Genomic DNA, 24329 nt, shown 5'->3' with positions numbered 1-24329 from the left:
TACTTCAGCCACGCAGTTGTGTATTATTGATGAGATTTAGCCTCATTAGTCCCTAAATGCCACCTACTGCTGGTTCTCCCTAAACATACATATATAGAAAGGGAGAAGACAGGGTAAAAATAAAACAGTAAATACCCTGAAATAGCTGGAACCATGCCAACATGGCCTAAAAGATTTATGAGTAAGGGAAGACTGATACCAAATAAATAACAGGAAGCTGAGTTTGTGTATGTACCTTATGCACACAAATACTCAAGTATACCCAGTCTTCATGCATGCAAATGGCCAGTTAGATGCCTATCTGACCATATGCATGTGAAAATACCTACTGTGATTGCCACAGAGGGTATTTATGTGTATCAATTGGGCACACACAAATGTATGCTTAAAACTATTATCATATTTAGACATTACACACAGACACACACATACAATATAAAATATATTTGTAGGCTAGAGGTCCCGAGGATTAAATAGCTTGTTTAGGGTGTCTGATGAGTTTTCATCCAGCAAAAATATTTCAGGACTACTGTGGCGCACTATTCTAAAAGGCAGACAAGATATATCATGGCTAGAGCTGGTTGAAACCTAATATATCTGTTTCACTAGAATTTTTGAGATTTCAAATTAGAGCAAAAGCAAATAATTTATAAATTACTTGCAAAATGGAAAATCCAAAAAATGTCGGGTTCAGAAAATTTTCATGTTGGAATTTTGAAATTGTGTTGGAATTTTGATTCAAATTTTATTTTATATAGTTTCCATATTATAGTATTTTTATATTTACATTATGTCATAACGTCAGTAGTAGTAGTGCATACTATACATTATTACTACTAATATAATAATATGATATAATGGAATAGAGTATTTCAACGATTATTTTTTTTAAAAAAATAAAAGGATGGAGTGCTAAAGTAGCCACTTTGGAAATATATTAAATAACATAACGCTTTAATCATATATGGGGAAAAATAAGAGCTTCTCAGTGGCTATTGGGTAGTTAAACACTGGAATAGATTGCCTAGGGAAGTTGTGGAATCTCCATCGCTGGAGATATTTAAGAGTAGGTTAGATAAATGTCTATCAGGGATGGTCTAGACAGTATTTGGTCCTGCCATGAGGGCAGGGGACTGGACTCAATGACCTCTCGAGGTCCCTTCCAGTCCTAGAGTCTATGAGTCTATGAGTCTATGGTTAGATCTCTTCAATCCCAACCCCTCCCTACCCTCCACACCCCCATACCCAGTGGGCACTGCCCAACTGAGTGATTTAATCAGTTTGCATCCATGATTTTGAAGAAGAAGAAGAAGAAGAACAGGTTATGTGAACAGTGAGGTACAGAGAACACCCACATCTTGATATAGGAATAGATTATCTCATAAAGAGGAGAAAATTACTGGCAGAAGAACTGAAACACTGACTGAGGGTTGTGCCTAATAGTCTTCTTTTCCCAGATGCAATGAAAGTCAGGTTAAGTGCCACTTCATGAGAAGGGTCATTGGGAAAGTGGGCCAAGAAGACAGGATTTGGTCATAGATTGAACATGACTTTTATATAAACCCCTTCGATAGAGCCAAAGTAAGAATCAATACCGATTGCTGCAACTCTTCCTTTTCATAGAGATAACAGAACAGGGACATCCTCGTATGTCTGAACTGAATAGATCAATTTGTGCAAACACTTAGGCCAAAGATATATGGACTAAAAGCAGGCACAGTGATTTATAAAATCCAACTTTAGTCGAACAATAGCATGTTGATGACTGTTCACTGGATAACAATCCTGATGACTGAAGTCTCCCCATGTTATGCAGATTATCTTCATTTACAAGATACATTTTGATTTCGGTGGCTAAACAGTGTTGCATGAAATATCTAGGTGTCAATTTAACTCACAGTTGGATTAACTCTAGGAGTCAAACTATATTCTCTTGCTGTAAATACAACAAAAAACACACACACACACAAAAGAGGTCTACTGAATCAGTAAAAAGTAATAACATTGTGCATGGGGAAAATCACAGTGGCCAAATTGGCACTACTTCCATAAATTATTTTTGTGTTTCTAATCTTCCCCATAGAGATCCTTTTCAAAACTACTAGGAGAATTGCTATCTTCCACATCCTCATTTATTTGGATGAAATTAAGAGAGAGAGAGAGAGAGAGATACTTACCCCATAACGCACCACCTAGTATCTTAGAGGATACTGCTGTGCAGACCAAATTAATAACACTAGTTTTGTAATAAAGTGGGGATAAACACAAGTATTATAACAAAGGAGAAGAAAAGGATTGTAATTTTCCTTCCCAGGCAGCAAAAACTGCCTTAGAAAAGGTCTTATCTTGCAGTGAAACTACTACCTTTAAAATCTGGGATAAAGCCAGAGTTATGGTCAGCCTTTCTCCTCCACTTTAAAACCAATTAGGTATACTTCAAATCTCCTTCCGGGAGACACTAATTCCATTTTTTGTGTATGCACAAGTGGGAAGGGAGAAGAGAGGATTGCAGAGAATGGATTGGTCATTTAGAAATGAGATAAAACTGGACATGGAGGAGATACGGAAAAACATTTACTTTGCTCAGTATTCCAGCCTTTAACTACCTACAGTTAAACACTTTGCCCTTAATCCATAATCTCTGACAGATTTCCAGAAACTTCTTGCAAACACTGAAAGAATAACAACAGATTCAGGCTCAAAAGGTATTATCAGGTTTTTTTGTGTTTAGAAAAATCATCAAACAGAAATGGAAGATAAATGTAATTATATGAAAAGAAAATCTCTCAAAAAGGAAATTTTTATTTGAGTAGTGGTTGCTGATCTAGTGATGGCTGCCTCCTCTCCCATCTTTGTTACCATTACACAATCTTGTTTCAGTTAGGTCAGGATAGCCTCTCAGCTGAAAAAGATTTTCAGATATATCAGATGCATGCTGTAGAGGGTGAAATGTAATGTAACTCCCTGACTTTATGGTGAGACTGTCCTAAAACACAAGAACACTGATCCAATACTTGCTCTTTAATATAACAGAAAAGTTAAGATATACCCTTGACCACATAGTGGTTGTATTGAGACATCCAGTGAAGGATATTTACTCGTAGCAACATGCGAGGCTCACAACATCTCTCTAAGTTGTGACAAGAGGTGTACTGGCTGAGATTTGAAAAAGAAAAGATGCACCAGCTAATATTGTGTGGCTCAAAATGTTCTAAAGCATCTTAAATTCACAGATTGTGACAAAGAAGATGAAAGATAATACTGAAACAGGCAGAAGACTTTAAATAATGTAATTGGTTCACTTCATTGCATGATAATTGCAAACATTTTAACTATTCTGAATAAAGAGTCGTTACTAAGGCTGGAAAAGGAATTAGAGTGCATCTTCTTATGCCTCATCCCTCCTGTTCAGTACGTTTTTCAGTGCTCTCAGAAATATTGTACTATGCATTGCTTTGTTCAGGTATTTGCACATGAGCATTCACACATGCAAATTCTGCAAAATAAATACAAAATCTTTATTCTGTTACTGATTTAGGAATATTTTGTGTTTTTTCAAATTAATTTTAAAGTCTAATCAATCACACAAATCTAGAAATGTCTAACTGTTTTTTCTTAATTCAGAGCTTTTCTAGACAAACAATTAGTGCACGACAAGCTGAGTTGTTAATCTACATAAGGGGTTCTCAAACTGGGGGTCAGGATCCCTCTGGGGGTCGTGAGGTTATTACATGGGGGGTTGCGGGGTTATTATATGGGGGGGTTGCAAGCTGTCAGCCTCCACCCCAAAGCCTGCTTTGCCTCCAGCATTTATAATGGTGTTAAATATATAAAAAAGTGATTTTAATTTATAGCGGGGGGTCGCTCTCAGAGACTTGCTGTGTGAAAGGGGTCACCAGTAAAAAAGTTTGAGAGCCACTGATCTACAGACTAACCATCCATGTGGATCCTGCTGCTGCACACTAGAAGTTCTCTAGTGCACGTTACGTACACAAACCACATTAGGAGACTTTAAGTGCACAGCAGCAGGGTCCACATGGATAGTTAGCACATGGCACACTGGAGTGCTGTAGATTTACACTCCCCTCATGCACTCAGTGTTTGTGTAGGCATGCCTTTACACTGAACCAAGTCAAAACCATACTACATCAAACCACCACTATTTCTAACCTGAGGAGGCCAAGCCTGAACTACCCTTAACCATCTGAGTTGCTGAAAACAGTCAGCCTACTAGAATTAATTCAAAACACCCTCTCACATGTAAAAATCAATTAAGAACAAACAAATTAGAACCACCTCCAACCCACTAGAATTAAGCCAGTTTACTTACAACCTGTTGGATTCAAAACTAACTGTGATTTACCTACTCCCCCCCCCAAAAAATCACAGCTCACTTCCAGAAACCTGATCCAGAACAGCGTGAAAAATGCCAAACTGGAATCACTTCTAAGCATCAGATACCACTTCAGATTAACCTGATCATTGTTTCATGTGGTTCTGACTTTTACTGATAAAGTGAAAAGTGGTTTGGCATTGTCAATTCAGAATGTATTCCACCTTAGTTCCTGCTGGCATGATTCTGTCAATTTAAGATAGATGCAACTTGATCAGGGCAGGTTAAGTGTTTTTTGGCTTTAGTCCAGCAAGTTAAACATGGTGCTGGTCTGTCTTGGCAGACCACAGTTGGCTATGGAAAGAGAATGCTAGAGTTGAGCATAGTAGACAATGGAAGAGCAGCATATAAATGTCATAAATCAAGATACTCATGCCTAAATGCATTATTTTCTAGCACATATCCTATTGCCAGCAGTTGCAAAGTGAGCGATCATCCGGCCAAAGAATTAGTATAAGGATGCAAGGTCTCTGTTTACATTCCCACCCCCTTACTTTTCATCAAAAGCTTTTAAAGACAGTATGTTTATATGTACACAGGATTGTAATGTTGGGCATAGTTCCACCTCACTTGGATTAATATCCTCATAAAAGGTTTATTTATTACTCATTAGTGTGTTTTCATTTTTGACAAATGTCATTTATACACCTTAGATAAATTAAGATGAAGCTACTAAATTTCTACTCCCCTTTTAAAAAATGCTTTTTGAACGTGGCCTGTAATAAACCGAGATTTGAATGACAATAGCAAATAAGTAACTCTTTGGATTCTGAATACCAATCAAACTATTTCACCTGCACATTTGTTTTTTAGCCCAGATTCAGTAAAGTTCAAGAGTATCCAAGTATGAAATAGCTTGTGAAGAAATTCACATTGCTTTCTTAATTTAATTTACTTGTAAAAAAGACTACATTAGTTCAGAAAATAGAATATCATCTTTGGCAATTTTGGTTCAAATATAGATACTGGGCCTGTTCAGACACAGGCAGAACAAAAATTTGGATAGTGCAGTTTCCACAGATTATTTTAATAATGTGTATGAGAGTATAATACAGTATACACTGTAATGTTTGCTTTTGCAGACTAGTTTGTGAAGGATATTACACTTTTTAAAACTGAGAATGGGATCGGAATTTGCCAAAAAGGGGAGTCCCACCCTGAAAAGTGACTATGTAAATGTGCCAATTTTCTCTTCCATAGCTCTGTTTCCTGTGTGTATTCAGAGTTACAGCTGCATAGAATTAATAAAAAATAAGGTTTTGTTTCTTTTTACAACATTGCAGAGCCAATACAGATATGGGAGAAAGAGCTGGATTCTAACCTGGCTTCCACATCAGCAATAGACTTTTTAATCAAGTTCAAATTATAGGGCTGAATTCTGATCTTACTTACACTTACTTGGGCAACTCCAATGAATGCAGTGGGGTTGCACGTGTGATGAGGGCCGAATTTGAACCACAGATCGTTATTACTGCTGAGATTGCACAAGCCAAAAAGAAAAGTACTCTACTGTTGTCATATATCAGGCTAAATTTAGAGGGGAAATAATCCCATTGATCCAAATCTTGATGTCCTTACCCAGTTTCCACTCAGTCCTTTCTCAGGCAAAACTGTCATGGAAGCTGGCAACTGGTTTGCCTTAGTACAAACTGAGTAAGAACATCCAGAATTGGCCCACTTAAAATGCTCACTGTGTACAATTACTGTAAAATACCCAGTTTTTATGAGAAGTGTTTGTCATTACCAAAGAATTGGAAATATTAAACAGTAACTTATGCAGTCACATTACCTAAAACGTTATTCTCTTCTATCAAGCCATTGCGTGGCACTTGCAGCTGTGCACGAGAGTAAGGGGATGTCCTTTTACTCCCCGGCATGGAATACCTGTACCATGGCTAGCAGTGTGGGGAGGGAAGTACACTCCACAGAGCTGCTGTGTCTCCCCTCCCATCCTGTGCAGGTACATTGGACAGGATGGGGTGGGGCTGGGCAAAGCCAAGTCTCCATCTTCAACACACCAGCCAGCATTGCTGTGCTAGGGGGAAGAACAGTTGCAGGTATAGATCTGGCAGGGTACTTCCTCCCTAGGGGAGCAGGGAGATCATGAGACAGAGTCACAGTCTCCCCTGCAGGGCTGTTCCAGATGCTCTGCCTCCTCACACTAGGCAGATCATACAGTAAGGATCTAGACCTGTGTAATTATCAGATTAGTCCTTTTTCAGATTCATCAGCGGTAATTAGAAATCTTTCATAATTTTAGCAAGCCCTGCTTGCATTTGTTTTTTTCATTTATAACTCCCAAGAGGAAATGTGTGTAAACCAGTGACAGTTTTAAGGCTTAGTAAAATTTAAGTATAATTATAATGAAATATTTGTTGCGTAAAGTAAACAGCAATTAATGTTTTCTTCCTCTGTTTGAAAGCTATTAAAATAGTGTTGCTAGACTTCCTACTGTGAGAATAATTTCTTGATTTTATGCAACATATTATCATATGCTTCCTGTCGATAAAAGAGCAAACTAACAAGCAGAAAAAAGTTGCCTGATGAAAGTGTCATACAGAAGAATATAAAATTTTGTAATGGCTAGGCAATATTGCTTTTTATTTTAAGATCTAATGACATGTTGATTCAAAGGGTAAGATTTTCACTTATAAAATCAATAAAGTAAGTTGAAAATTGCTCTCTACATTACTCAGTCAGTCTTTTTGAATCAGAGAATTTATTGTTGTCAGTGTTGTTTGCGTTTGCAAGTGGTAATTAGGGATTTAACTAGACATCACATTTGGAGCTTGTCAAGAAGTTCCATTAAGTCCAAGTGCAGACAAGCAGCCAGTTAAGGATGGACATTGCAAGGAATAGAGGGAAACAATATCACCCGGAGTGAACTGACTATGGAAAGGTAAGAATTGTTAAGAGTATTAGCCATTCCAAAGGGGTGGGGGTATGTCCATGGCCTTTTCCCCCTCTCCACTGCGTCAGACAGCTAACAAGGAGATCACACACACTACACGGTTAAGTATTTCAGTGCTGTTCTCCCACTGCAGGGAGCTTCCAACAGGCACCGTGCCTCCCTGAGAGTCAATACCGCCACACAGACACAATGAAGGCCAATGTCTAATACATACCTTTGTTAGTTTAGCTTATTTTAAGGGGGTAAGTGACCCAATTGGTTAAAACATTAGCTTTTCAACTTTATAGTCTTAAGTCACAGGTGACCTCTCTCTGGTTTGTGGACATTAGCCCACATCAGAAAACACAACTGGCAGTCTGTGCCCACCAGCCACAAAAAACACTGTTATGTCAGGCATTTGCATCCTGTACTTCCTGGCTAATTAATTGGAGGGGCTATCCACAAGAAATAGTTCCTGCTACCCAGAGAAGTGGGTAGCCATTATTAATGTCCCAGCTCATATCTCTCAGTAGCTCTCATGAGCAATGCTGCTTAAAGGGTCTAAATGTACTGGTGGGAATTAAACATTATAGTCCAGACCCCTTTCACTAGCTGAAATATTGTAAATCTGTATCACTGGGGCCAGGATTGGTGTCAATGTACTTTGTGTGAAAAGTACAATAGAAGCATTAGTATTTGACAGCCCTGGTTGAAATAAGTGAAATTAATGGAGCTCTTTTCATATACGACAAGGCCATGGCACCCCTTTCATGCTGCTTACAGACAGAGAAAAGTCAATACTTTTTTATTACTTGACACTGACCTACATTCTGCACTACAAGTGCCAGGCCCACTAATTGGTTTCAGTTGTGAAAAAAGTTTGCCCCAAAGAAACATTGGAGCAGATAAATCAATCTTTTTTAGGGTAGCTTAGTGGGTTTTGAGCACTTGAAATGACATTTGTGTTGTATTGACAGAATGGGTTGTTATACTCATTTTGTCATGTCACAAGCCCTTGTACTAGTTGGAAATGCTGTTAACCAGTACTGATAAATTTACAAAGCAAGAATTTGGCTAGATCAACATTTTATTTTTATAACAGATTCCCACTTCTGATCTGCTTTCTTTGTTAGAAATCTCTGTGGTTATTAAAAGGTCATCAGGCTTATGAGGACAGCTCAGTTTAAAGCTCTAATTTTACTATCACAGGCACTAACATCAAGGATATACTTACCCACGGCACCTAGAGTTACATAGAAAGGATCATACTATATCAATGATTATTTTAAACAGTATCCCTGATTTAATCCTTCTTTAAAAATAAATGACATATGTCCCAGGATATTTACTCATAAAGGAAGTTAAGCAGAGATGAGTTGAATACCCCTGCTAGCAGTACTCACTAATTCAAGGACAGAGTAGGATTTTGGTAACTGTGTCCCTACGTAGCATAAAACATTACATTACATATTATATTGTTACTTCTGGTTGCCATTTTTGTACCAAATATGACTGTCACGACTGCATGTCTTGCATTGGATAGAACATGTCATCACAGCACTTGTTTTGATGTCGTTTTTTTTTTCTGAGACCCATATAGATTTGTTTACCTTTTCTCAGAGCATATTGTCACAAATGACATTGTGCAGTGGTGATAATGTATTGGGCTGTCTTGTAGATTGTCCAGGTTGGTTCAGAAGAAACCTTGGTCTGTGGATCACGAGTCTAGGGAGAATGTTGTTTATTGCAGAGGTTACACAATTAACCTTTGGAGAAGAAGTTATGTGGAGCTGTTCCAGTCTGTCATGGCAATCTATATTTAGGTACCTCTTTAAAAATGGAACTTTATCACCATAGACAAAGGACATTCAAAGTTCACATCACGAGCCATAACGTTCCAAGTTCAGCAACTGCCCATTAGCTTCATAGTTAATTATGGGTTTAATGCAGAATTATGGAGGGAAATTCTATGGTCTGTGTTATGCAGGATGTCAGAGTAGATGATCATAATAGTCCCCTCTGCCCTTAGCATCCAAAAGTTTGGGAGGTAGGTAGGTGCTGCTTTCTGCCTACTTTTGTTTTGGATTGAAGTAATAGGCTCTCTTTCTTCAAGCTGATGCCTAACTATAGTTCCAACTTCTACCACACATTGCTTGATAAGACCTCAGAAAGGCATTTTTTGGTTATATGCACATTTATGCACTGTACTTTCCATGTTATTGGTGAAAGAAACTATTAATTTTTTTGCTGGAAACATGAGGGGCATTTTCAAATAGCCTTCTAACGGGTACTCATTTGTGCACATATAGCTTTGCAAATGTCCATATAGTTTGCGCACACAAGTGATAAAATTTACATGTGCAAAGATTATTTCTGTTCAAAAGAGGGGAGAGTGCTTGTCAATTCTATTACTTGTGTTCAGTCAATTGTGTGTGCAAAATGGAGCATCTGTTTTGAATGTTAGATGTAATTAAAATCTTGAATTTTAATTTTGAAGCCATTTTATAAAGTGTTGTTGAATCAAAATGATCAGAAGTACCTATTGCCCTCAGTCAGATGTAAAATTTCTTTGGAATTGATTTTTATCAACAACATCCCCAATCTAAACTATCTGAGCATTAATTGTAGATTTTTTTTTTTACAAAGTCCATATTGCAATCACAGGAGTCATAAGAACGGTCATACTGGGTCAGACCAAAGGTCCATCCAGTTCAGTATCCTGTCTGCCAACAGTAGCCAATGCCAGGTGCTCCAGAGGGAGTGAACCTAACAGGTAATGATCAAGTGATCTCTCTCCTGCCATCCAGCTCCACCCTCTGACAAACAGATGCTAGGGACACCATTCCTTACCCTTCCTGGCTAATAGCCATTAATAGGCTTAACCTCTATGAATTTATCTAGTTCTCTTTTAAACGCTGTTATAGTCCTAGCCTTCACAACCTTCTCAGGCAAGGACTTCCACAGGTTGACTGTGTGCTGTGTGAAGAAGAACTTCCTTTTATTTGTTTTAAACCTGTTGCCCATTAATTTCATTTGGTGGCCCCTAGTTCTTATATTATGGGAACAAGTAAATAACTTTTCCTTATTTACTTTCTCCACACAACTCATGATTTTATATACCTCTATCATATCCCACCTTAGTCTCCTCTTTTCCAAGCTGAAGAGTCCTAGTCTCTTTAGTCTCTCCAAATATGAGACCCATTCCAAACGCCTAATCATTTTAGTTGCCCTTCTCTGAACCTTTTCTAATGCCAGTATATATTTTTTGAGATGAGGAGACCACATCTGTATGCAGTATTCAAGATGCGGGCGTACTATAGATTTATATAAAGGCAATAAGATATTCTCTGTCTTATTTTCTCTCTCTTTTTTAATGATTCCTAACATCTTGTTTGCTTTTTTGACTGCCACTGCACACTGCGTGGATGTTTTGAGAGAACTATCCACGATGACTCCAAGATCTCTTTCCTCATTAGTTGTAGCTAAATTAGCCCCCATCATATTGTATGTATAGTTGGGGTTATTTTTTCCAATGTGCATTACTTTTCATTTAACCACATTAATTTCATTTGCGATTTTGTTGCCCAATCACTTAGTTTTGTGAGATCTTTTTGATATTCTTCACAGTCTACTTTGGTCTTAACTATATTGCAAGTCTGCTCACTGAGACAGTTCTTTGCTTGCTGACTATATGCTGCCCCTTTTTAAAATCCTTTGCCCATAGGTGAGGAGTAGACATGACAATCAAATAGGTCAATGCATTTAAAAGGTCCCCAAGTCTTGCTGAACTCTAGCAGTCTGCCTACAGCAGCTTATGTTTCCTCCAGTTGAATAATTCAGAGTTCAACATGTTTGAAAATGAGAAGTGATTTATTGATTTGGTTTGGGGACTTAAAAAGCAGGTTTGAGCTGATCTCATCCTTTTTCCTGGCCACTCTGTAGAGAACACAGGTCAGATCCCATTGGCTACAGCCAAAGCACACACAGTACAAGTTAAAAAGGATATGGTGCAAAAGTTTTATGAAGCCATAAATAGCTGAAACAGCAAAGGATTGACAAGTTAAAAGATAGTGTGGACCATACCTCTTTTCCTCCATTCATGCCCCCTATATAGGCAGCTGGAAGGGGAGGTGGTGTAGGATTCTGTACACTATGTTTGTGTCACTTAAGGATCCACTTGAACTGGGATAATAATCTCAGGGATAGACACACCGACTCCATATGCAGAATCCACCAATAGTATGTTGCAAAGTGGCCACACTGGACTGGAGGATCTAGTCCTCTATTTCATTATATTCTATTATACCTGTTATAGGAAATGCATAGGAAATGGCAAATGCAGCTGGAAAAAAATCAATCATAGGTATGCCATCTGGAAAATGGCCCTGCTTACATATTGCTATTGAGTTTTTGTGGTGAGAGCCTTTTGACTGTGTTGATTAATTGTATAGCCAATGGATTGAATACACTTGTAGTTCATTTTGAAAACTGTTCAAGAGACCAAATAACCAAACTCAGACAAATTTATTGTTAAAGACAAAACAGTACCATACATAAAGGAAACATGCATGCCCTCCTGGGAAGTAATTCTTATCTCATAGCATGTTCATCTTACACAGAAGTATGCTTTGGAAATATGCATTTAAACAAGCTATAGTTATAGTAGGGTGACAAGATGTCCCGATTTTATAGGGGCAGTCCCGATTTTGGGGACATTTTCTTATGTAGGCTCCTATTACCCCTCACCCCCATCCCGATTTTTCACACTTGCTGTCTGGTCACCCTAATTTACAGTATAGTTTTACAAGGTACAAAACTCTGTCTATGTCACTAAAATCCAGCCCACCAGTTTGTAACAATTCCTTAACTTATTGTTTTGTTACGTACTTTGTCTCTGTTTGGATACTATATTCCAAAGCAGTTGCCTGTGGAAGTATCTGTACTGGGACATCGAATGTATGTATCTTGATTTTGACAGATTTTGTATTTGCTAGCACCAAAGCTGACTTCAGCTTTGCAGTGTGTTATGGGATACTCACCATGAGTGAATAAGAGTAAGCAGAATACCATTCAAATATAAAGTCTGTGCTAACATATATATATAACACAATGTGTAATATATATTAATATGTGGTGCAATACATATAGCATATACCTGTTGGCTAGCAACTAAATAAATTCACTAATGCATATAACAACTGATTTAAAGAGAAATATCTTTTAATGAGCACAGTTTGTGAATATGTAAAAGACATTTCCCCCCATGTTAGAATAAAAATGTAGCTTTCAATTTGGACTTTACAGAGTAGCTTGAGTGTAATTTATAGTTTAAAAATAAGATGCATTCACTTCACCTTCTCTGAGTTTTCATGAATTATTTTGCCATCATAGCTAAGTGCAACTCCTTCCTGTTTGTGCTGCTCCAGTGGCACAGGAGGATACAGGGGTGCTCTAACAGGAAAATCCCCACATCAGATAAAGTCAGCTGTATTCTACCCACCCTCCCAGCAGGTGTTGAGTGGGGACAGAAAGGGATTTGACCAGACATGTACTATGCTCCAATGATCCTCTGTCAGAGAACCAGTCTCTAGGCTGCTCTAAGTAGCAGTAAAGAACAGGAAAGGAAGAGAAATGATGAGGCAGTATAGAAACACCCTATATGAGGCAATAAGCATACACACCCAGAGCGAGAGCATGCCAGGATACTCTGGGGCACAGTTTCCTATGCCTTCTTCCCTTTTAGTACACCAGCAGAGCAGAGTTATAATTAAGCTCCATATAGTTAAGTAAATAAATTACTCAGCTTTTTTGCTAAAAATATGTTCACATTTTTTCCTGTGTTGCAAACATGATGGTCTGTTTATTCAGTGTATTTTATATACATCTTTAATTGGTCTAACTGCACAATCATCAGTGAATTTATTTACCCTATCAAACTGTGAGGTCTTGCCTAGATGTGGTCAAACATAACTGCTGTCGCCACGATCAGAGCCAGTTGTTTAAATACTCAGTTGTGGGTATCCAGTGAAATAGCTTTAAATAACAAGATAAACAGTACAGCTGCCAACCCAAAGTAATCTTACACTGAGGGAGTAAGTAGCACAGAAAATTTCCTCTTTGTCATTTTGACTTGGGTTTGAAGCTAGACCTGGGCTTAGTTCCAGCTCAAAAAGCCGTTCACTTCAAAGGCTCCTAAATTGTCCCAAGGAGCTAATTTTGGCAGTCAATTGTTTTTGTTTGGCCAGGCATCTCAATAGCAAATGCTGTCTGCTCTGCCAAATGAAAACTTCTTCAATGTTCACAACCACCATTCCCAATTTTTTCCTGCTAAAAGAGGTGGGTGTTTGCTAGTAGCCCTTTTTCCTTTAGGGTGTTCTTTAACCTTTTACAATTTATTAAAAATTAAAATGAAGAGTAATTGATTTTTCTACATGAACATTAAAAATATTTTTTTCCTGATCAATACTACACAACAATTAACACCATTCTTGAATTCTAGAATAATGTAGGTGCTAAATAAATGATAATGATACTATCAGTTTGGTCTCTATGAAACTAGAGCACCTTTCTGTGTTTGTCATATGTTTTCTATCCACTTACGTCAATTATATCAGCATGGTGAACTCAGCAAATCATGTACAACTATCTTTGTCTCAGGAAAGGCAATCTGGTTGCAGTTACACTGCTAGTAATTGCAATATTTATTATTGTAATCACAAGAATAGTTTTTACAGACCCTTCTGTACCACCAAAATGCTTGGGGTACCAAAAATACAATGGAAATTAAAATAAAATAATATAAAAAAGCATTAAAATAAACAAATCTATTTTACAAATACTTTGTTTCAAAAATAAAAAAAAGTTGAAGCATGGGGCATTCTACCCCTGCACTGACACTGAAGATCTCTCTGGAAATAAATCTTGCAAGATGCCAAGGGACAATGGTACCTTTCAAATCAGAAAGGGAACATGTTTTCTTTTGACTTAAGAAGTGTAACTTGCTATTTTGGGAACTTTGCATTGGAGAGTTTGCAGGCACAGGAAGCTGCCAAATGTCAGATGTTAGAAATTAAAAGTTACTTTTTGATTATTTGGTATGCAAATAAGGACCCTGGTCCTGCACCAAGAACCATGGACAGACACCTGCATTTGTATGAGGTGCCACTGAAATCAATGGGGTTCCACGTGAACATAGGGATAGATCTGCATAGTACTCAGTGTCGGGTTGGAGTCAAAAGTAGAGCGAGCCAGAGAATGACCCTTCTGTTTCACAACTTTCTAAATATGCTTTTGTTCTGCACTGGGAAGAAAACAAAACATTGGGAATGTTTTTGTGAAATGGAATTGTATTGAACAGCTCCGTTTTTCACTTTGAGTCTCTGCCTTGGATATCCTTCCATCCAAAAAGAAGATTCCCCTGAGTGAAATGTTAATACAATGCAAAGCTTTAGTTTTGCTGATGATACTAGCATTTTTTTCAGGACCCATGAAAAAGAGGCCAACACACCTCTTGTTGTGATCACTTTAACCCATTGACTCCAACGCTTGGGACTTTCTAGTGCAATGGGAAGCGCTGTGGCTACTCACAGTCAGGTTAATTAGTGTGCACTGGGCAAAATAACTTGGAATCCTGAAGCCATTTGGCTTGGTTGCTTGTGGACTATATTTGCATTATACCACTACCATTACAGCACAAATTCACCTGCACTTGGTGTGCCAAATCTTGTTCACTTTACTCATGCAAGTATCCCCCTAAAAGAAAATATGACTGTTCATGTGAGTAAGGCAAGCAGTATTCAGTCCTGTATCTTTTCTGCTACATGTGGGTCCATGGCCAATTGATGTTGTTTTTTTAATTTCTTTTCTTATTTCTATATTTGATCATTATTTTATACCAGTTCTCGTCTACTTACTAACTGAACGTCCCTATTTTACTTTTTGTAAACAGGGAACATTTTAAATATTTTAAGGAAATCCTGCTGGATCTTATTTGAGGCATTTTTTGCTTACCTGTTTTCCAGACAGGAAGATGCGTTTAGTGCATCGTGATTTGCAAAAGGCTATAACATTCAGTCTGTGTGGCAGAGAAATAAAATTTACAATACTTACAGTTATTTACAGTTTATAAATACATATTTATTTTTAATTAAGTCTATTGAGCCTGAATTTTCTCCCCAATCTATAATGTACATGTTGACGTGTTTCACAATGTCATATGTAAGCTTCAGCATAGGTCTTAAATATTTTTGTGCATAACTTACATCCTAAATTTTACCTTGCGTAACAGGAAAATTAAAATGGAAGAAAGACCAGTGGAACTGCACAATATCTACAGACCTATTAAGTATACTAAAAAATGAAAGTGAAAAAAAAAACACAAATACCCAAACTTAACTGTCTTTTTCCTCTCTGTTTTTTCTAGGACTTCGAAACAGTGTTACCATCCATTGATCTCTTTGATAAGTTTGGACAAACATATTCCAAAGCTGGGCAAATAGTGTAAACATCTATCTATACTGTATCTATCCAGTATAAGAACTTCTGATAAGCTATAAAGCTAGCAATAAAGATTTTTGAGAAAATGCAAAGCATAATGTTGATTAACTTTCCTCCAAGGACTGTAAATGTTTTCCATAAAATGTTATATGCTACACCTATAATAAAGTAGTATCACACTACTTAATCTTTTAGAAATGCAGTTTTTAATATCAAAAATCTTTTTATAGTTCTGGCAAATGTAATGAATTAGGAAAACTGTCTGACTCTTTTATAAAATACTTCATTTAGAGAGAGAGAGAGAGTAATTAATGGAAAAATTATGGATAAGATCCAGCAACTGTGTTTATTAGAATTATGTAATGTGTTAACTACAACATAAATATTATTTTCTCTGAAACATGTAAATCTTAAAATCTAACTCATGGAAGAATCTACAAATGTTGAAATTTTCTCCCTTGGGGCCCGAACAACATCTTTTACAATCAATGGCTCCCAGGGGAGCTGGATTGGGCCATTTATACAGATATTACTGCTTTAAATCCTTCAACTTTTCTGTGCTTGTTATAACTCTGCAGAGTTAAGAAAGAAAAAGTACAATTCTGTAGCACTTTCACATATTAACTTGAAGGCAAATCCATTTATACATATTTACAATATTCTATGTATTGCATTTTATTCCTGATCCAAAAACACCTCTTGTGATAAAAAGACTGGCACATGGGAGGACATGTTGCAAAACAACCACATTATAGATGGTTAAGGATGAACACATTTTTGATCACACAAAATTCATTCAGGTCACCATATCCCACGTGCATTTTCACTAGAGCATGCCCCTGCAAAGTTCTGAGCACCCTGGTTCCCATTAAGTGTAATGTGAATCGAGAGTGCTCAGTCACCTCCTGGGAGGAGGAGGACAATACCTTGCAGGACTGGGCTATAATTTATTTTTTCAAATAACATCAGTGGATTCTGTTTTCATAGCACTTTGCTGTCTGAATGCTTGGAGAGAGACTGTATTTTTCTCCTCCTGTAATCTGGAATATTTGCAACTATGCTTCTCAACTGAAAAAAACTTTTTTTATTGATGATTTTTTATAATGTGGGTCTACTGTCCTTTCCAAATGAGCACGCAACTCCCATTAATGTCTGGTGTTATGCACACAAAGGAGTGTCTCTATACTAGGAATTGAACCATTGCTGACACAGGTTTGCAGCACCAAGTCTACCTGAACCAGTATTGAAAATAGTTTATGTACTAGTATAGACCAGGCCAAAATATTTCCAATCCCATTTCAGAAAGTCTGAGACTTGCGGGAACCAGAGGACAGGAGAATCCTCAGAGATGGGAGGAAATACATATGCCACATTTTATAAATGACAGCGGTACAAAACAAAGAGGTCAGCATCTGAGACAAGAAAGGACTGTATTTTTGTTCTTTTGTACTTTTTAATTTCTTATCAAATTCCAGCTTGTAAAAGTTTGTCTTTCTGAGTTGCCACAGGAAATGAATGTCCTTTAATTCTGGTAAGTGAGAAACAGCAACCTCAGACCAGTCCCTTTTGTTAGGATTTAATTTCACCAAATAAATCGGAGTGCTTCTGTGCTTTGTGGAGGGGGCTGAGCATGAGACACTTGCACAAAACTGTTGATGAATAAAGATGCCACAGTAATTTTTAGATGTGAGAGCTATCTATTTGATTGCTGCAGCTTCAAGGTAGTTCATCACTTCACAATAACTCACCCTGTGTTGCCTCTTACCTCCATACCACATTTTCCCATCACTTCGATTAGAAATGGCAATACCTTTATCAGATTAATCTTCCTTTCTTTTAATATCTCTGACCCCAGGATAAACAAAACCTACCCATACAGACCATCACTGCAGATGCTAGAGTTTTCAATAGCTGACAGTTCTCAACATAGATTAAGGTTAAAAAGAGTATTTTCAATTCACTCTCACTGTTTGACTCAGCTCTCTGTCTCATTCTTTTAACCCTCATTCGTTTAATTTTTTTGAACACAACAGGCCATTTCCCATAAGCCTGCTTACATACAAAGTATGTCTGTGGATTTTATTAGCGTAAGAGAAAGCTCCACAAATGCAGTGAAATAATAACTTCATTACCTGTCACTTCTTTTTCCAAATGTATTTTTGTAGAGAAGACAATGCTCTCTTTTTCAGCATGGGATGATACAGAATTTAGTTAATTCATAGTCATGGTTAGCCCCTAATATACTGTGCTGACACTCCAGGTTCCAAGGTTCAATTTCTGAATCCTTTCTCTCACTTCTCATGCAAGCGTAGTATTCTGCTGAACAGTTAAAATGTCCTGTTAACTTTGATAGTGCATATGCATCTTTTTCCCCTTGTCTAGAAAAATGATAAGTACATATTGGTACCTTACCTTGGGGATGGAGTTCAATCAGGGAAAAGGTCCAGGAACTCTGCAGGATCTCTTTTAGAGATGTGCAGGTGAAGTTAGGCTAAAAAAATTGATTTCACACAAGTATTCCAATGACTGCTCTATTGATTGATTGTTTTTCTCCTCTCTTACACTAATTATACAGACACATACAAACATACACCCCACTGCCAGTTTATTAAGTTAAAGCATTTTTTTATTATGAAGGCATAGTACAATAGTTTTCCCACTAGCTACCCAAATTCCAGTCAATATTAGTTACTGAAACCAGAGTACAAAAAGTAGAAGAGGCTTAAGTCCAGACAACAAGCCCACCGCTGAAGAGAAGAAAGAAGAAAAAATGCTCAGAATCCAATCCTGTGAGAGCCTGAGCATCCTAAATCCAGCTGGTTTCAGAAGTTGAGGGCACTCAGTACCTTGCAGGAACAGGTCCTTATTTTGAAATACCATAAATAATGTATCAGTGAATGTTAACAGTTCTGTAGTATTTGAGAAAGGGAGAGACGGTGAGTAGCCTTTAGGCTTTGGGCCAGGCAAAAGCACAAGGAAAATGTGCTCATGTTCTCTTGTTTAAATCAAAGGGACTGCATGTGGCAAACCCATACTTTTTATTTGTTGTCATTTAAATCTAGATTTTTATTTATATTCACTACAATAATAATTACATAATAAGGGGTTTGGCTACTTTGTATTACTAATGTTTGCAGAATCAGGCTGTCTATCAATAGAAAAAGAAATGATTTTGTACATGATTTACTTACTATGGTAATCTCTTCTACCAAAACTACGTTTGCTATCTTACTTATAGTTATCAAATTACCATGTATACTGTGGATAAATGTTAGTTGTATTTTATTTTCTGTTTTCTTCACTGTAGATTTCTTTTGTCAATAAATCTATTGTTTCAAACATTTTAACATTGTATGTTATTTTGAGACACACTTGTCACAGTTCAGGGCCACTGCACCTGTATTTCCCCTTAGTGGTCCAGCAAGAGCATTGATTCTTGGCTTTCTGCTCCCCAGCCACTGTCTTTTTGGATGGAGATCCATGTCTCTCTCCCTTCTCACTGCGGTATTCCCAGGCTGCACAGTTCCCTGCCTTCATGATGTATGTCCCAGCACAGACAGACTGCCCTAGGCTGCCTGCTTGCTTTCTCTTCAGAGACTTATAACAGAGTGATTGTCAACCACTGTAAGTTATCATGTAGCACTTCCTATGCAAACTTACTTTGTTCTTATGGTAAAAAGCATCACAGAAAAAACTTTGTAAAAACAATTTCACAATAACACATACAAGGTTGCATATTTAATACTCTGAACTCCAGAAATGTTAAGCTCAATTCAGTAAGGTTTAACTTAACTCAATGTGGTTTGTCCAGGGTGTCACAGCACTCATTGACTATACTGACAGTTTCCAAAGGGATGTTACAGCCTATTTTCACAGTTCAAGACCTGAAGAATACCTTATTAAGATAGCCACGGATGAAGATACAGGTAACAGAACACTTGGAAGTTTTGAAACTGGCAGGACTAGAAGACATATCCCTTTGGTGAAGGGACAACAAACTTAGCAAACTACTGTCAATTATTTTTGAAAATTAATTGAGAAATGGGAAGAGGTCAGGAGACTGGTAAAAAAAAATTAAAAACTGTGTGTCAGTCCTTAAAAAAGAAAGAATTGTGATTGTGGCAATTGCCATCCATTAAGTGTAACTTCAATATATAGTAAAGTAATGGAACAAACATGAAGAGAAAACAAATCATTTGACATCTACAGGAAAACAGAACTATGGGAAAAAACAAATTGAAGATGAGTTAAAAATCATGTGACAGTATCTTTGTAAAACTGCAAAATGTGACGGTAATCAGATTTGCAAGGGCAAATCCTTGTGCTTGCTTGGACTTCATCAAAGTGTCTGAGGCACTAATACTGTCAATATGTTTGCGAGTGGCTTATCCCTGGTCAGAAACACACTATTACTGTTGGCATTTTGGCGCTGCTTTCCATGGTGCATAACTAGAACAACACAGCGCATGTCTCTGAGGAACTGTGCACATCAAGAAGGAACTGGTGGTAGCACCTCAGGCAACCAGAACCTCCCTAGCATGTCAGTCAGATTTCTTCATTCAGAACTTCAGACACTTGGAACCTGCTTCAGCAATTTGTACCCAACAATACTTGAGCACTTTAAGCTCTAGGGTCTGTCCTGAGAGATTTAAGCATTATGGCTTATGCCTGCACATCAAATGCAGTGGCGTAGATGCCAGGTTCCCACAGTTTGAAATTTGCCTCTTTAGTTTCCATGATAATGTTACTGCCTTGGTGATGCCAAGGTCTAGTCTAATCCTGGTGATGCCAGGTAGGTATCCAGTCGGTGGGTTGTTAAATTGGCATACTTTTACAAGTTGAGACTTCCTTGTGGGATTTTAAAGCAGAAGATGCTTAGCTTTGGGGATGTTTTCTCTTGGGGAAAACCTATACTAGCGACCACCAGGCACCATTTCGTACCACCAATCACTTTCTGCCATTGCTCTGTGCTTGAAGATCTTGCAATACTGCTGCCCCCTTCAGTAGAGGGGACAGTGTGAGCATAGAAAACGTCTTTAAACAGAAGCAGCTGAACAGCCTTTGCTGTAACCCAAAATGGTCTCCGCACTCATGACAGGGAACAGTTGGCTTTTAATATCCCCAAAGGCAGTGTTGCCATAGTACTGCTGGCCAATGTTTTTGATCTGCTCTCTACACTCTTGTGGCCTAGCTAATTTGTTGCTGCAGCCATTACAGACAGCTGCTTTAGTGTCTTCAAAGGGTGGTTATTCAAGCTGAGAGAGCCATTTAAAATGTACCCAATGAGGCTCCACACATTATTGCTTAACAATTAAGACCTCTGCAAGCACCAGAATTCAGGAGTATTCTACATGTCAATCAGAGGCGGCTGGAGCTCCAAAGGTCTATCAGTGATATGTCTTTCAGAACTCAACAGTCCAGCATTTTCATCATCTCAGTAGCTCTGCATAGTACAGAACCCGAGAGCTATCTTGCTATGGATATTAGAGGGATAAGAATCTTTTGAAGTCATGTGATGCTAAGCTCTGGGATGACAGAAATTCCTCACCAGAGAATGCGTGTAACACGTTATCACTAAAAGCTGGATTACTCCACACTGATGGAGACCCCTGAAACCAGAAGGAGTTGCACCTAGGTAAAAGAGAGTAGAATTTGGGCTTTTGTTTTATTTATCCAAATTTATATTTCTTACAATAAAATATTACTTCTGAATTTTATCTTGCTCTACTGTTTACAAGGATTTCTGGTAAGCAAGAATAGAAAAGGCTTACCCCTCTTCTCAGATCCAGTGTTGGCAACCATGATCAGACAATGCAAAGCTAGTCAGTTTAGTATTCTTCCATCTCTTAACAACTCAGCACATTAATGAGAAATCACACCACTGCTGGCACAATCAGATACAGTCACTTATAAGTACATTGAGTTCAGTTTATAGTACTCAGATTCATATTTATGATCCCAGAATGCAGTGGAGCAGTTCATTAGCACACTGCTGCATTAAGCAATCACTTCCAAAATGTGACATGTTGAGATTATGCATTAAACTGCATCCTTAAAGAATTTTTTGCTTAAGAAATTGCTAAACTGCTGAAACCTGTTGAAATAAGTCACTGAGGCACTTCCAGAGAAAACATTCAGTCTCTATATACTGTGATGGGGCAAGGCCAGATGGTTACAGTAAAGTACTGAGGAACAGGTATGTTAGCCCCAGGCTAAACAAATCCCTAGTACCATGGTAACCAAATGGCAGTTGCTCCAGGTTAATCAAGGCACCTGGGGCCAATTCAGATCTTTCTAGAAGGCAGTGGAGATAGCTACATTGATTAGAACACCTGCAGCCAATCAAGGCAGGCTAATCAGGGCACCTGGGTTTAAAACGGAGCTCACTCCAGGCAGGCGGGGAGGAGCCAGAGGAGAGGAAATGCGTGTGAGGAGCTGGGAGCAAGAGGCGCAAGGAGCTGAGACGGAGAGGGTGTGCTACTGGAGGATTTAGGAATTATCAGACAATCAAGCATTATCAGACACCAGGAGGAAGGTCCTGTGGTAAGGATAAAGAAGGTGTTTGGAGGAGGCCATGGGGAAGTAGCCCAGGGAGTTGTAGCTGTCATGCAGCTGTTACAGGAGGCACTATAGACAGCTGCAATCCACAGGGCCCTGGGCTGGAACCCAGAGTAGAGGGTGGGCCCGGGTTCCCCCCAAACCTCCCAACTCCTGATCAGACACAGGAGGAGTTGACCCAGACTGTGGGTTCCACTAGAGGGGAAGATCACTGAGGTGAGCAAATCTTCCAATAAGCCCAGGACCCACCAAGGTAAAGGAGGAACTTTGTCACAACTGGTGTCAGAGGTGGGATTTTTGGTGTGCACAGCACGGCGGAAGAAGGAGGGTGATTTAAAAAAAAAAGAGGGTTACTTTTTTTTGTCACCACAGTGGATGACGTAGTGCGGGCACTGATATAAGTCGCAGTGGCCCAGCAGGAGGCTACCCGTGTCCAGGCAGCCGCCTAGCAAGAAGCAATGCAACTGGAGCAAGAGACTAATTGCCTGCTGATGACCGAGCTACGTTGCGGGAACTGATAAACCAGGTAAAGACCCTTATTGAGCTGAACCGTGGCCATGATGGGACGCAGCTCATACGGGCAAGCCATTGGCTGCAGATAATGACATGGGAGGATGATGTAGAAGCATACCTTCTGGCCTTTGAGAGGACAGCCCTATGGGAGGCCTGGCCTTGAGATCAGTGGTCTGGCATCCTTGCCCCATTTCTGTGTGGGGAGGCCCAGAAGGCCTACCATGATCTGCCTGAAGAGGCTGCAGCAGACTACTCCTAGCTGAAGGCAGAGATCCTGGCCAGATCTGGAGTAATGACCGCAGTGCGGGCCCAGCGGTATTATGAGTGGATGTACCAGGAAGACAAAACCGTGCGGTCCCAATTGTATGACCTCATCCATCTCACATGAAAGCGGTTGCAAACAGTGTCCCGGAGTCCGGAAGAAATACTAGAGGTTCTGGTCATCGACCAGTACGTGAAGGCACTGCCACCAGATCTCCGCAAATGGGTAGGCCAGAACGATCCGCCCACCTATGACGAGATGATCACACTGGTAGAAAGACGCATGACAGCCAGGGAATTGACCCAACTATCCAAGAAGAGCCCCTTTCATAGCAAACACCCAACCCCAGCCCTGGAAGGTGAGACAGCCAAACCCCTGGGGAGTCCTAGGTGGAGGAAGAGGGGGGCTGAAAACCAGCAGAGACTCCAGAAGGAAAGGATTGGCCTGAGTGGGGGGAACCCTTGGATTAAACCCCAGCCCACATGATAGGAGAATAATTAGAAACACTTATAGCTGTTATGCATGTGGGGAGTGGGGACACATAGCAGCACAGTGTCCCAGCACCAAGGAACCTATGCAATGTAATGTGGGGGATTGGGAGTTTCCATGCGCCCTTATCCCCCTTGCGGGCATCGCATTAGCTCCGCATAACTATACCAGGCCGGTGAAGGTAAATGGAGTAGAGACTACAGCACTTGTGGACTCGAGGAGTGCTTATCACCCTTATATTGGGTAAGCTAGTAAAAAGTAGCCAGCTGCTGCAAGCCAAACGTGTAGCAGTGACGTGTGTACATGGGGCCATGAGCCATTACCCCACCATCCCAGTGGAGACAGAGGTTCAGGGGAACCCCATTAATGTGACAGTGGACATAGTTCCTAAACTCCAATATCCTGTAGTTATTGGGAGGGACTATCCAGGGTTTGATAAGTTACTCCCCCCGGAGAGGCTGGAGGGAGGTGGAGACCCTGTTGGCAGTGACTCATCATTGGGGGAATGTCAACCCCCAATGTTTTCTGAGTTTTCTCAGGATCTATTCTCAGCCCCTCAAAAGGCCCGGAAGACAAAAAAGGAAAGGAAGGCCGTGAAGGCTTTGGGAACCCGGATCCTGACCCAGGACCAGAAGACCATGCTAGTAGGCAGATGGACACGAGCAGCCATCAGAGAAACTACCAACACAGAAGGTGAGCCGGAGGCTGGCCCCAGCCATGATGGCGAC

At 39.2% G+C, this 24329-nt stretch overlaps 1 protein-coding gene across 4 annotated transcripts in view; it reads left to right on the top strand.

Annotated features, from left to right (window-relative positions):
- Window positions 1–19069, top strand: part of SPATA17 (spermatogenesis associated 17) — a 173153-nt gene extending 154084 nt beyond the window's left edge. For all 4 annotated transcript variants that reach the window (XM_030557504.1, XM_030557502.1, XM_030557505.1 and 1 more), the window contains exon 10: window positions 15706–19069. In XM_030557504.1, coding sequence (XP_030413364.1) covers window positions 15706–15786 — 81 coding nt within the window. In that variant the 3' untranslated portion in view covers window positions 15787–19069. The remainder of the gene's footprint in view (window positions 1–15705) is intronic.
- Window positions 19070–24329: the final 5260 nt, after the last annotated feature.

The sequence above is a fragment of the Gopherus evgoodei genome, chromosome 3 (assembly GCF_007399415.2).
Source record: "Gopherus evgoodei ecotype Sinaloan lineage chromosome 3, rGopEvg1_v1.p, whole genome shotgun sequence".
Taxonomy (NCBI): domain Eukaryota; kingdom Metazoa; phylum Chordata; order Testudines; family Testudinidae; genus Gopherus; species Gopherus evgoodei.
The sequence above is the reverse complement of the archived record's forward strand: the minus strand, read 5'-3'. Positions and strand labels throughout refer to the sequence as shown.